The following is a 14,290-nucleotide window of genomic DNA, read 5'->3' as shown; positions in this document are numbered from 1 at the left end:
GCCGTAATCGTATCGCCCCGCAGAATAAAGTGAATGTGTCATTTATAGCGCACGGTGAACGCTGCAGAAACTATAAACATCTGGTATCGCCGTAATCGTATCGCCCCGCAGAATAAAGTGAATGTGTCATTTATAGCGCACGGTGAACGCTGCAGAAACTATAAACATCTGGTATCGCCGTAATCGTATCGCCCCGCAGAATAAAGTGAATATGTCATTTATAGCGCACGGTGAACGCTGCAGAAACTATAAACATCTGGTATCGCTGTAATCGTATCGCCCCGCAGAATAAAGTGAATATGTCATTTATAGCACACGGTGAACGCTGCAGAAACTATAAACATCTGGTATCGCCGTAATCGTATCGCCCCGCAGAATAAAGTGAATATGTCATTTATAGCGCACGGTGAACGCTGTAAAAACTATAAACATCTGGTATCGCCGTAATCGTATCGCCCCGCAGAATAAAGTGAATATGTCATTTATAGCGCACGGTGAACGCTGCAGAAACTATAAACATCTGGTATCGCCGTAATCGTATCGCCCCGCAGAATAAAGTGAATATGTCATTTATAGCGCACGGTGAACGCTGCAGAAACTATAAACATCTGGTATCGCCGTAATCGTATCGCCACGCAGAATAAAGTGAATGTGTCATTTATAGCGCACGGTGAACGCTGCAGAAACTATAAACATCTGGTATCGCCGTAATCGTATCGCTCCGCAGAATAAAGTGAATATGTCATTTATAGCGCACGGTGAACGCTGTAAAAACTGTAAACATCTGGTATCGCCGTAATCGTATCGCCCCGCAGAATAAAGTGAATATGTCATTTATAGTGCACGGTGAACGCTGCAGAAACTATAAACATCTGGTATCGCCGTAATCGTATCGCCACGCAGAATAAAGTGAATATGTCATTTATAGCGCACGGTGAACGCTGCAGAAACTATAAACATCTGGTATCGCCGTAATCGTATCGCCCCGCAGAATAAAGTGAATATGTCATTTATAGCGCACGGTGAACGCTGTAAAAACTATAAACATCTGGTATCGCCGTAATCGTATCGCCCCGCAGAATAAAGTGAATATGTCATTTATAGCGCACGGTGAACGCTGCAGAAACTATAAACATCTGGTATCGCCGTAATCGTATCGCCCCGCAGAATAAAGTGAATATGTCATTTATAGCGCACGGTGAACGCTGCAGAAACTATAAACATCTGGTATCGCCGTAATCGTATCGCCCCGCAGAATAAAGTGAATGTGTCATTTATAGCGCACGGTGAACGCTGCAGAAACTATAAACATCTGGTATCGCCGTAATCGTATCGCCGCGCAGAATAAAGTGAATATGTCATTTATAGCGCATGGTGAACGCTGCAGAAACTATAAACATCTGGTATCGCCGTAATCGTATCGCCCCGCAGAATAAAGTGAATGTGTCATTTATAGAGCACGGTGAACGCTGCAGAAACTATAAACATCTGGTATCGCCGTAATCGTATCGCCCCGCAGAATAAAGTGAATGTGTCATTTATAGCGCACAGTGAACGCTGCAGAAACTATAAACATCTGGTATCGCCGTAATCGTATCGCCCCGCAGAATAAAGTGAATATGTCATTTATAGAGCACGGTGAACGCTGCAGAAACTATAAACATCTGGTATCGCCGTAATCGTATCGCCCCGCAGAATAAAGTGAATATGTCATTTATAGAGCACGGTGAACGCTGCAGAAACTATAAACATCTGGTATCGCCGTAATCGTATCGCCCCGCAGAATAAAGTGAATGTGTCATTTATAGCGCACGGTGAACGCTGCAGAAACTATAAACATCTGGTATCGCCGTAATCGTATCGCCCCGCAGAATAAAGTGAATGTGTCATTTATAGCGCACGGTGAACGCTGCAGAAACTATAAACATCTGGTATCGCCGTAATCGTATCGCCCCGCAGAATAAAGTGAATATGTCATTTATAGCGCACGGTGAACGCTGCAGAAACTATAAACATCTGGTATCGCCGTAATCGTATCGCCCCGCAGAATAAAGTGAATATGTCATTTATAGCGCACGGTGAACGCTGCAGAAACTATAAACATCTGGTATCGCTGTAATCGTATCGCCCCGCAGAATAAAGTGAATGTGTCATTTATAGCGCACGGTGAACGCTGCAGAAACTATAAACATCTGGTATCGCTGTAATCGTATCGCCCCGCAGAATAAAGTGAATGTGTCATTTATAGCGCACGGTGAACGCTGTAAAAACTATAAACATCTGGTATCGCCGTAATCGTATCGCCCCGCAGAATAAAGTGAATATGTCATTTATAGCGCACGGTGAACGCTGCAGAAACTATAAACATCTGGTATCGCCGTAATCGTATCGCCCCGCAGAATAAAGTGAATATGTCATTTATAGAGCACGGTGAACGCTGCAGAAACTATAAACATCTGGTATCGCCGTAATCGTATCGCCCCGCAGAATAAAGTGAATATGTCATTTATAGCGCACGGTGAACGCTGTAAAAACTATAAACATCTGGTATCGCCGTAATCGTATCGCCCCGCAGAATAAAGTGAATATGTCATTTATAGAGCACGGTGAACGCTGCAGAAACTATAAACATCTGGTATCGCCGTAATCGTATCGCCCCGCAGAATAAAGTGAATGTGTCATTTATAGCGCACGGTGAACGCTGCAGAAACTATAAACATCTGGTATCGCCGTAATCGTATCGCCCCGCAGAATAAAGTGAATATGTCATTTATAGCGCACGGTGAACGCTGCAGAAACTATAAACATCTGGTATCGCCGTAATCGTATCGCCCCGCAGAATAAACTGAATGTGTCATTTATAGCGCACGGTGAACGCTGCAGAAACTATAAACATCTGGTATCGCCGTAATCGTATCGCCCCGCAGAATAAAGTGAATGTGTCATTTATAGTGCACGGTGAACGCTGCAGAAACTATAAACATCTGGTATCGCCGTAATCGTATCGCCCCGCAGAATAAAGTGAATGTGTCATTTATAGCGCACGGTGAACGCTGCAGAAACTATAAACATCTGGTATCGCCGTAATCGTATCGCCACGCAGAATAAAGTGAATATGTCATTTATAGCGCACGGTGAACGCTGCAGAAACTATAAACATCTGGTATCGCCGTAATCGTATCGCCGCGCAGAATAAAGTGAATATGTCATTTATAGCGCACAGTGAACGCTGCAGAAACTATAAACATCTGGTATCGCCGTAATCGTATCGCCCCGCAGAATAAAGTGAATATGTCATTTATAGCGCACGGTGAACGCTGCAGAAACTATAAACATCTGGTATCGCCGTAATCGTATCGCCCCGCAGAATAAAGGGAATATGTCATTTATAGCGCACGGTGAACGCTGCAGAAACTATAAACATCTGGTATCGCCGTAATCGTATCGCCCCGCAGAATAAAGGGAATATGTCATTTATAGCGCACGGTGAACGCTGCAGAAACTATAAACATCTGGTATCGCCGTAATCGTATCGCCCCGCAGAATAAAGTGAATGTGTCATTTATAGCGCACGGTGAACGCTGCAGAAACTATAAACATCTGGTATCGCCGTAATCGTATCGCCCCGCAGAATAAAGTGAATGTGTCATTTATAGCGCACGGTGAACGCTGCAGAAACTATAAACATCTGGTATCGCCGTAATCGTATCGCCCCGCAGAATAAAGTGAATGTGTCATTTATAGCGCACGGTGAACGCTGCAGAAACTATAAACATCTGGTATCGCCGTAATCGTATCGCCCCGCAGAATAAAGTGAATGTGTCATTTATAGCGCACGGTGAACGCTGCAGAAACTATAAACATCTGGTATCGCCGTAATCGTATCGCCCCGCAGAATAAAGTGAATATGTCATTTATAGCGCACGGTGAACGCTGCAGAAACTATAAACATCTGGTATCGCTGTAATCGTATCGCCCCGCAGAATAAAGTGAATATGTCATTTATAGCGCACGGTGAACGCTGCAGAAACTATAAACATCTGGTATCGCCGTAATCGTATCGCCCCGCAGAATAAAGTGAATATGTCATTTATAGCGCACGGTGAACGCTGCAGAAACTATAAACATCTGGTATCGCCGTAATCGTATCGCCCCGCAGAATAAAGTGAATATGTCATTTATAGCGCACGGTGAACGCTGTAATAACTATAAACATCTGGTATCGCCGTAATCGTATCGCCCCGCAGAATAAAGTGAATATGTCATTTATAGCGCACGGTGAACGCTGCAGAAACTATAAACATCTGGTATCGCTGTAATCGTATCGCCCCGCAGAATAAAGTGAATATGTCATTTATAGCGCACGGTGAACGCTGCAGAAACTATAAACATCTGGTATCGCCGTAATCGTATCGCCACGCAGAATAAAGTGAATATGTCATTTATAGCGCACGGTGAACGCTGCAGAAACTATAAACATCTGGTATCGCCGTAATCGTATCGCCACGCAGAATAAAGTGAATATGTCATTTATAGCGCACGGTGAACGCTGCAGAAACTATACACATCTGGTATCGCCGTAATCGTATCGCCCCGCAGAATAAAGTGAATATGTCATTTATAGCGCACGGTGAACGCTGCAGAAACTATAAACATCTGGTATCGCCGTAATCGTATCGCCACGCAGAATAAAGTGAATATGTCATTTATAGAGCACGGTGAACACTGCAGAAACTATAAACATCTGGTATCGCCGTAATCGTATCGCCCCGCAGAATAAAGTGAATATGTCATTTATAGCGCACGGTGAACGCTGCAGAAACTATAAACATCTGGTATCGCCGTAATCGTATCGCCCCGCAGAATAAAGTGAATATGTCATTTATAGTGCACGGTGAACGCTGCAGAAACTATAAACATCTGGTATCGCCGTAATCGTATCGCCCCGCAGAATAAAGTGAATGTGTCATTTATAGCGCACGGTGAACGCTGTAATAACTATAAACATCTGGTATCGCCGTAATCGTATCGCCACGCAGAATAAAGTGAATATGTCATTTATAGAGCACGGTGAACACTGCAGAAACTATAAACATCTGGTATCGCCGTAATCGTATCGCCACGCAGAATAAAGTGAATATGTCATTTATAGCGCACGGTGAACGCTGCAGAAACTATAAACATCTGGTATCGCCGTAATCGTATCGCCCCGCAGAATAAAGTGAATATGTCATTTATAGCGCACGGTGAACGCTGCAGAAACTATAAACATCTGGTATCGCCGTAATCGTATCGCCCCGCAGAATAAAGTGAATGTGTCATTTATAGCGCACGGTGAACGCTGCAGAAACTATAAACATCTGGTATCGACGTAATCGTATCGCCACGCAGAATAAAGTGAATATGTCATTTATAGCGCACGGTGAACGCTGCAGAAACTATAAACATCTGGTATCGCCGTAATCGTATCGCCCCGCAGAATAAAGTGAATGTGTCATTTATAGCGCACGGTGAACGCTGCAGAAACTATAAACATCTGGTATCGCCGTAATCGTATCGCCCCGCAGAATAAAGTGAATATGTCATTTATAGCGCACGGTGAACGCTGCAGAAACTATAAACATCTGGTATCGCCGTAATCGTATCGCCCCGCAGAATAAAGTGAATGTGTCATTTATAGCGCACGGTGAACGCTGCAGAAACTATAAACATCTGGTATCGCCGTAATCGTATCGCCCCGCAGAATAAAGTGAATATGTCATTTATAGCGCACGGTGAACGCTGCAGAAACTATAAACATCTGGTATCGCCGTAATCGTATCGCCCCGCAGAATAAAGTGAATATGTCATTTATAGCGCACGGTGAACGCTGCAGAAACTATAAACATCTGGTATCGCCGTAATCGTATCGCCACGCAGAATAAAGTGAATGTGTCATTTATAGCGCACGGTGAACGCTGCAGAAACTATAAACATCTGGTATCGCCGTAATCGTATCGCCACGCAGAATAAAGTGAATATGTCATTTATAGCGCACGGTGAACGCTGCAGAAACTATAAACATCTGGTATCGCCGTAATCGTATCGCCCCGCAGAATAAAGTGAATATGTCATTTATAGCGCACGGTGAACGCTGCAGAAACTATAAACATCTGGTATCGCCGTAATCGTATCGCCACGCAGAATAAAGTGAATATGTCATTTATAGCGCACGGTGAACGCTGCAGAAACTATACACATCTGGTATCGCCGTAATCGTATCGCCCCGCAGAATAAAGTGAATATGTCATTTATAGCGCACGGTGAACGCTGCAGAAACTATAAACATCTGGTATCGCCGTAATCGTATCGCCACGCAGAATAAAGTGAATATGTCATTTATAGCGCACGGTGAACGCTGCAGAAACTATAAACATCTGGTATCGCCGTAATCGTATCGCCCCGCAGAATAAAGTGAATATGTCATTTATAGTGCACGGTGAACGCTGCAGAAACTATAAACATCTGGTATCGCTGTAATCGTATCGCCCCGCAGAATAAAGTGAATGTGTCATTTATAGCGCACGGTGAACGCTGCAGAAACTATAAACATCTGGTATCGCCGTAATCGTATCGCCACGCAGAATAAAGTGAATGTGTCATTTATAGCGCACGGTGAACGCTGCAGAAACTATAAACATCTGGTATCGCCGTAATCGTATCGCCCCGCAGAATAAAGTGAATATGTCATTTATAGCGCACGGTGAACGCTGCAGAAACTATAAACATCTGGTATCGCCGTAATCGTATCGCCCCGCAGAATAAAGTGAATATGTCATTTATAGCGCACGGTGAACGCTGCAGAAACTATAAACATCTGGTATCGCTGTAATCGTATCGCCACGCAGAATAAAGTGAATATGTCATTTATAGCGCACGGTGAACGCTGCAGAAACTATAAACATCTGGTATCGCCGTAATCGTATCGCCCCGCAGAATAAAGTGAATATGTCATTTATAGCGCACGGTGAACGCTGCAGAAACTATAAACATCTGGTATCGCCGTAATCGTATCGCCCCGCAGAATAAAGTGAATATGTCATTTATAGAGCACGGTGAACGCTGCAGAAACTATAAACATCTGGTATCGCCGTAATCGTATCGCCCCGCAGAATAAAGTGAATGTGTCATTTATAGCGCACGGTGAACGCTGCAGAAACTATAAACATCTGGTATCGCCGTAATCGTATCGCCACGCAGAATAAAGTGAATGTGTCATTTATAGCGCACGGTGAACGCTGCAGAAACTATAAACATCTGGTATCGCCGTAATCGTATCGCCCCGCAGAATAAAGTGAATATGTCATTTATAGCGCACGGTGAACGCTGCAGAAACTATAAACATCTGGTATCGCCGTAATCGTATCGCCCCGCAGAATAAAGTGAATATGTCATTTATAGCGCACGGTGAACGCTGCAGAAACTATAAACATCTAGTATCGCCGTAATCGTATCGCCCCGCAGAATAAAGTGAATATGTCATTTATAGCGCACGGTGAACGCTGCAGAAACTATAAACATCTGGTATCGCCGTAATCGTATCGCCCCGCAGAATAAAGTGAATGTGTCATTTATAGCGCACGGTGAACGCTGCAGAAACTATAAACATCTGGTATCGCTGTAATCGTATCGCCCCGCAGAATAAAGTGAATATGTCATTTATAGCGCACGGTGAACGCTGCAGAAACTATAAACATCTGGTATCGCCGTAATCATATCGCCCCGCAGAATAAAGTGAATATGTCATTTATAGCGCACGGTGAACGCTGTAATAACTATAAACATCTGGTATCGCCGTAATCGTATCGCCCCGCAGAATAAAGTGAATATGTCATTTATAGCGCACGGTGAACGCTGCAGAAACTATAAACATCTGGTATCGCCGTAATCGTATCGCCCCGCAGAATAAAGTGAATGTGTCATTTATAGCGCACGGTGAACGCTGCAGAAACTATAAACATCTGGTATCGCCGTAATCGTATCGCCCCGCAGAATAAAGTGAATATGTCATTTATAGCGCACGGTGAACGCTGCAGAAACTATAAACATCTGGTATCGCCGTAATCGTATCGCCGCGCAGAATAAAGTGAATATGTCATTTATAGCGCACGGTGAACGCTGCAGAAACTATAAACATCTGGTATCGCCGTAATCATATCGCCCCGCAGAATAAAGTGAATGTGTCATTTATAGCGCACGGTGAACGCTGCAGAAACTATAAACATCTGGTATCGCCGTAATCGTATCGCCCCGCAGAATAAAGTGAATATGTCATTTATAGCGCACGGTGAACGCTGCAGAAACTATAAACATCTGGTATCGCCGTAATCGTATCGCCCCGCAGAATAAAGTGAATATGTCATTTATAGCGCACGGTGAACGCTGCAGAAACTATAAACATCTGGTATCGCCGTAATCGTATCGCCACGCAGAATAAAGTGAATGTGTCATTTATAGCGCACGGTGAACGCTGCAGAAACTATAAACATCTGGTATCGCCGTAATCGTATCGCCCCGCAGAATAAAGTGAATATGTCATTTATAGCGCACGGTGAACGCTGCAGAAACTATAAACATCTGGTATCGCCGTAATCGTATCGCCACGCAGAATAAAGTGAATATGTCATTTATAGCGCACGGTGAACGCTGCAGAAACTATAAACATCTGGTATCGCCGTAATCGTATCGCCCCGCAGAATAAAGTGAATATGTCATTTATAGCGCACGGTGAACGCTGCAGAAACTATAAACATCTGGTATCGCCGTAATCGTATCGCCACGCAGAATAAAGTGAATATGTCATTTATAGCGCACGGTGAACGCTGCAGAAACTATACACATCTGGTATCGCCGTAATCGTATCGCCCCGCAGAATAAAGTGAATATGTCATTTATAGCGCACGGTGAACGCTGCAGAAACTATAAACATCTGGTATCGCCGTAATCGTATCGCCACGCAGAATAAAGTGAATATGTCATTTATAGCGCACGGTGAACGCTGCAGAAACTATAAACATCTGGTATCGCCGTAATCGTATCGCCCCGCAGAATAAAGTGAATATGTCATTTATAGTGCACGGTGAACGCTGCAGAAACTATAAACATCTGGTATCGCTGTAATCGTATCGCCCCGCAGAATAAAGTGAATGTGTCATTTATAGCGCACGGTGAACGCTGCAGAAACTATAAACATCTGGTATCGCCGTAATCGTATCGCCACGCAGAATAAAGTGAATGTGTCATTTATAGCGCACGGTGAACGCTGCAGAAACTATAAACATCTGGTATCGCCGTAATCGTATCGCCCCGCAGAATAAAGTGAATATGTCATTTATAGCGCACGGTGAACGCTGCAGAAACTATAAACATCTGGTATCGCCGTAATCGTATCGCCCCGCAGAATAAAGTGAATATGTCATTTATAGCGCACGGTGAACGCTGCAGAAACTATAAACATCTGGTATCGCTGTAATCGTATCGCCCCGCAGAATAAAGTGAATGTGTCATTTATAGCGCACGGTGAACGCTGCAGAAACTATAAACATCTGGTATCGCCGTAATCGTATCGCCACGCAGAATAAAGTGAATGTGTCATTTATAGCGCACGGTGAACGCTGCAGAAACTATAAACATCTGGTATCGCCGTAATCGTATCGCCCCGCAGAATAAAGTGAATATGTCATTTATAGCGCACGGTGAACGCTGCAGAAACTATAAACATCTGGTATCGCCGTAATCGTATCGCCCCGCAGAATAAAGTGAATATGTCATTTATAGCGCACGGTGAACGCTGCAGAAACTATAAACATCTAGTATCGCCGTAATCGTATCGCCCCGCAGAATAAAGTGAATATGTCATTTATAGCGCACGGTGAACGCTGCAGAAACTATAAACATCTGGTATCGCCGTAATCGTATCGCCCCGCAGAATAAAGTGAATGTGTCATTTATAGCGCACGGTGAACGCTGCAGAAACTATAAACATCTGGTATCGCCGTAATCGTATCGCCCCGCAGAATAAAGTTAATATATCATTTATAGCGCACGGTGAACGCTGCAGAAACTATAAACATCTGGTATCGCCGTAATCGTATCGCCCCGCAGAATAAAGTGAATATGTCATTTATAGCGCACGGTGAACGCTGCAGAAACTATAAACATCTGGTATCGCTGTAATCGTATCGCCCCGCAGAATAAAGTGAATATGTCATTTATAGCGCACGGTGAACGCTGCAGAAACTATAAACATCTGGTATCGCCGTAATCATATCGCCCCGCAGAATAAAGTGAATATGTCATTTATAGCGCACGGTGAACGCTGTAATAACTATAAACATCTGGTATCGCCGTAATCGTATCGCCCCGCAGAATAAAGTGAATATGTCATTTATAGCGCACGGTGAACGCTGCAGAAACTATAAACATCTGGTATCGCCGTAATCGTATCGCCCCGCAGAATAAAGTGAATATGTCATTTATAGCGCACGGTGAACGCTGCAGAAACTATAAACATCTGGTATCGCCGTAATCGTATCGCCCCGCAGAATAAAGTGAATATGTCATTTATAGCGCACGGTGAACGCTGCAGAAACTATAAACATCTGGTATCGCCGTAATCGTATCGCCGCGCAGAATAAAGTGAATATGTCATTTATAGCGCACGGTGAACGCTGCAGAAACTATAAACATCTGGTATCGCCGTAATCATATCGCCCCGCAGAATAAAGTGAATGTGTCATTTATAGCGCACGGTGAACGCTGCAGAAACTATAAACATCTGGTATCGCCGTAATCGTATCGCCCCGCAGAATAAAGTGAATATGTCATTTATAGCGCACGGTGAACGCTGCAGAAACTATAAACATCTGGTATCGCCGTAATCGTATCGCCCCGCAGAATAAAGTGAATGTGTCATTTATAGCGCACGGTGAACGCTGTAACAAAAATAGAATTAAAAAACAATAGAATTGCTGTTTATTAGTCACCACGCCACTTAAAAATAGAATAAAAACTGATCAAAAAGCTGCATGCACCCCAAGAAAACTACAATGTATTCCTCAAGTGGTCTAGTTTCCAAAATGGGATCACCTTTTGGGGGTTTCCACTATTTTGGTACCACAAGACCTCTTCAAACCGGACATGGTGCCTAATAAAAAGGCGGCCTCAAAATCCACTAGGTGCTCCTTTGCTTCGGAGGCCGGTGCTTCAGTCCATTACCGCCCGAGGGCCACATGGGGGATATTTCTACTGCAGAATCTGGACAATACGTATTGAGTTGCGTTTCTCTGGTAAAACATTTTGTGCATAAACTTTCTAAATGCTGTTGTGAATACTTTGAGGGGTCTAGTTTCTAAAATGTCGTGTTTCATAGGGGTGTCTAATATATAGGCCCCTCAAAGCCACTTCAGAACTGAACTGGAAGCCCAAAAAAAATAATTAGGCAATACTTCGCTTCTATACGAACTAGTTAGCGATTCACAGTGTGATGAAGTAAGGGGAAGCAGCGCTTATACGAGCGGTGCACCCCCTTCAAACAGCCGATGACTTTTCAGTTCACAGGTAGCAGAGTTACATGATGGGGAATTTGTTTTCCTGTTGTGTAACTCTGGCAGCTGATTTTTCCATTGACAGGTAGCAGAGTGAAAAATGTTTCCACACAGAGGAGTACCGCAAAGAAACACCTGGGAATCAGACATGATGGACTAACATTTTTCCCTGTGGTGGATGACTTTTCAGTTGACAGGTAGCAGAGTTACATGAAGGGGAATTATTTTTCATCGATGGCTAGTTAGGAGCGCTGCTTCCCTTTAGTTTTTTCTTGCTCACTGTGAATCTCCGACACAGGATGCAGCGGCGATCCACAGGTATTGCTCCTTTTATCCCAATTCACATGTTAGAATTCAATTTTTTTTATTTTATATATATATATATATATATATATATATATATATATATATAAAATACAGTATTTAAAACTAAGACTGTATAAACAGTTAATATACATTTAGAAAACTTATAATTATAAAGACCAAACTTTACGTATCATCATATAGGGTCAGTGTTGTTTAAAAACGCAGATATCCAGTGATTTCAGCTTGTGCTAGCAGTAATAGAATGAGAGCACCAAAATGAAGACTGGGATTGCAGAAGTTAGTAGAGCTGGGTGTAGTAGGCGGAGCAAGTGCACTGCTGCATGCACATTGCATGCTGGGACTAGAGCAGTGCATGCAGGGAGGAGAAACACAGGAAGAGAAGAGGAATGAACTTACTGAGCAAAACAAACCTCTCCAGGTAAACAATAGGGAGTAATGTTACTAAAACCATTTATTATCAAGAAAAAGCTAGACAGAGTGCACTAATATCTTAATAGAGGAACATTGCATTGATTTAAAAAATAAAAAAAAGTATTGGAAAACCCCTTTAATGAATGACAGACTGGTACAGAAGGAGAGAGGATCCTGCCCGCGAGGGCTGTCCAGCTACAAGGAAGGGGGAAAGGAGACAGAAGGTGAGGGTAGAAGCTGTTCATCCGGTAGAGTAGTGGCGGCAGGGTTACTGCAGGTTCTATGATTTTCTGAAGAGGTGGGTTTTCAGTGAGCTTTTGAAGGTTTGGATGGTGGGAGGGAGGCTGACATGTTGGGGTAGAGAGTTCCAGTATCTGGGACATGCACAGGAGAAATCTTTGAGACAATGATGTGAAGAGAAGATACGAGGAGAACAAAGCAGGAGGTCTTGTGAGGACCGGAGATTCTGTGTGAAGAGGTTTCGGGATATTAGGGCAGAGATGTATGGAGGGGACATACATCACTCCTTATCCGGGGTGACATGTCAGAAGTTTTGATCAGTGTAAGTCCGAGCACTAAGACCCCGACCGATTGCTAAAACAAAGCGGCAGAAGCTCTTGTGTGAGCGCTGTGCTACTTAGTTCCTGCTCGGCTTTCCTAGGAAAACCATTCATTACCGAAGCAGCACAGCGCTCACTCAAAAATGCTTCTGGCGCTTTGTTTTAGTGATTGGTGAGGGTCTCCGTGCACAGACCTCCACCTATCAAAACTGCTGACATGTCAATATGACAATTTATAAGCTTAGTTACACTATAGCGAAAGACGTGCGGCGAAGGCTCTGAGAACATGTTTTAATCTTTTCCAAAAACATTTTATATTTCGGAAATGATGTTGCCCCTTTATGATTTTAGCACTTCTCTTATCATTAAGGTGTCTGCAGCGCAGGAACCCTCCCGTTCATCCCGGCATCTCATGTTCCCATGTAAAACAGTCTTTTTTACTGAATGACCCACCGAGGATGGACAAGGACAGGAATGAGATTACCAAGCGGATATTAAACTTCACCCTGGAGATCCTGTACCTGCTGACCGGAGAGGTGAGGGATTCATGGAATTATGGAATATATCAATCATAAGCCATAAAAATAATGAAATACATAAGTATTGCAGTGTATTGTATAAGCGATCGAACGATCGCACATTCAAGTCCCCTAGTGGAACTGAAAAAAATGCAGTAAGATTTTAAAGTTTTTAAAAATTATTCCATAAAAACAGAAACACAATTGGTATAGTCGCGCTTTAAAGTGTTAACCCCTTAGCGCACCAGGACGCACCGGTACGTCCTGTATTGAAGTGCTTTAAGCCACAGGGACGTACCGGTGCGTCCTGGCTAAAAACTGTCACCCTGTCAAAGGACAAGGTGACAGAACTGTGCAGTCAACTGTTTATGACAGTTGATCGGCACAGTAAGACGGCAGTGGACCATTCACAGCGGTCTCCTGCCGGCGATCGCTGTGATTGGTCAGTCAAAGCAGACTGACCAATTACAGCTCCATGACGTGGTGTATGTGATGGCGCTGGCTCAGCTTGAGCCAGTGCTATCACCACCGGTAATCAGCTGTCCGGCACCCGTCTGCAACAGCCAGGACCGGAGCTAGGCTCCGATCCGGCCAATTAACTCCATCGATGAACGCGATCGATGCATCGAAGTGTCTTGTAGCCTGTCGGCAACCACGATGGTTGAAACGGGCGCGGGTGTCAGCTGTTTGTCACAGCTGACATCGTGCTCTAACGGCCATCATAAGTGATTAGATCGCACGCTATGGTTGCTAATGACAACCATCAGCACCCGCGGGTGTTCCGATGGTTGCTATGGCAACCGTAGCCTAACAATCGCTTCCTAGTACGGAAGCCTATTAGGCCCCGCCGGGAGGCGAAGCCTAATAGGCTTGCTGTCAGTGAATAGCT

The 14,290-nt window shown here is 44.0% G+C and overlaps 1 protein-coding gene across 1 annotated transcript in view; it reads left to right on the top strand.

Annotated features, from left to right (window-relative positions):
- The window catches only part of LOC142721924 (uncharacterized), a 65,655-nt gene that overhangs the window by 28,768 nt on the left and 22,597 nt on the right, over positions 1 to 14,290 (top strand). The window contains exon 8 of the mRNA XM_075848869.1: positions 13,235 to 13,419. Coding sequence (XP_075704984.1) covers positions 13,235 to 13,419 — 185 coding nt within the window. The remainder of the gene's footprint in view (positions 1 to 13,234; positions 13,420 to 14,290) is intronic.

The sequence above is a fragment of the Rhinoderma darwinii genome, unplaced genomic scaffold, assembly GCF_050947455.1.
Source record: "Rhinoderma darwinii isolate aRhiDar2 unplaced genomic scaffold, aRhiDar2.hap1 Scaffold_529, whole genome shotgun sequence".
In the NCBI taxonomy this organism is placed as follows: domain Eukaryota; kingdom Metazoa; phylum Chordata; class Amphibia; order Anura; family Rhinodermatidae; genus Rhinoderma; species Rhinoderma darwinii.
Note: the sequence above shows the minus strand (reverse complement) of the source record. Positions and strands in the feature narration are given on the sequence as shown.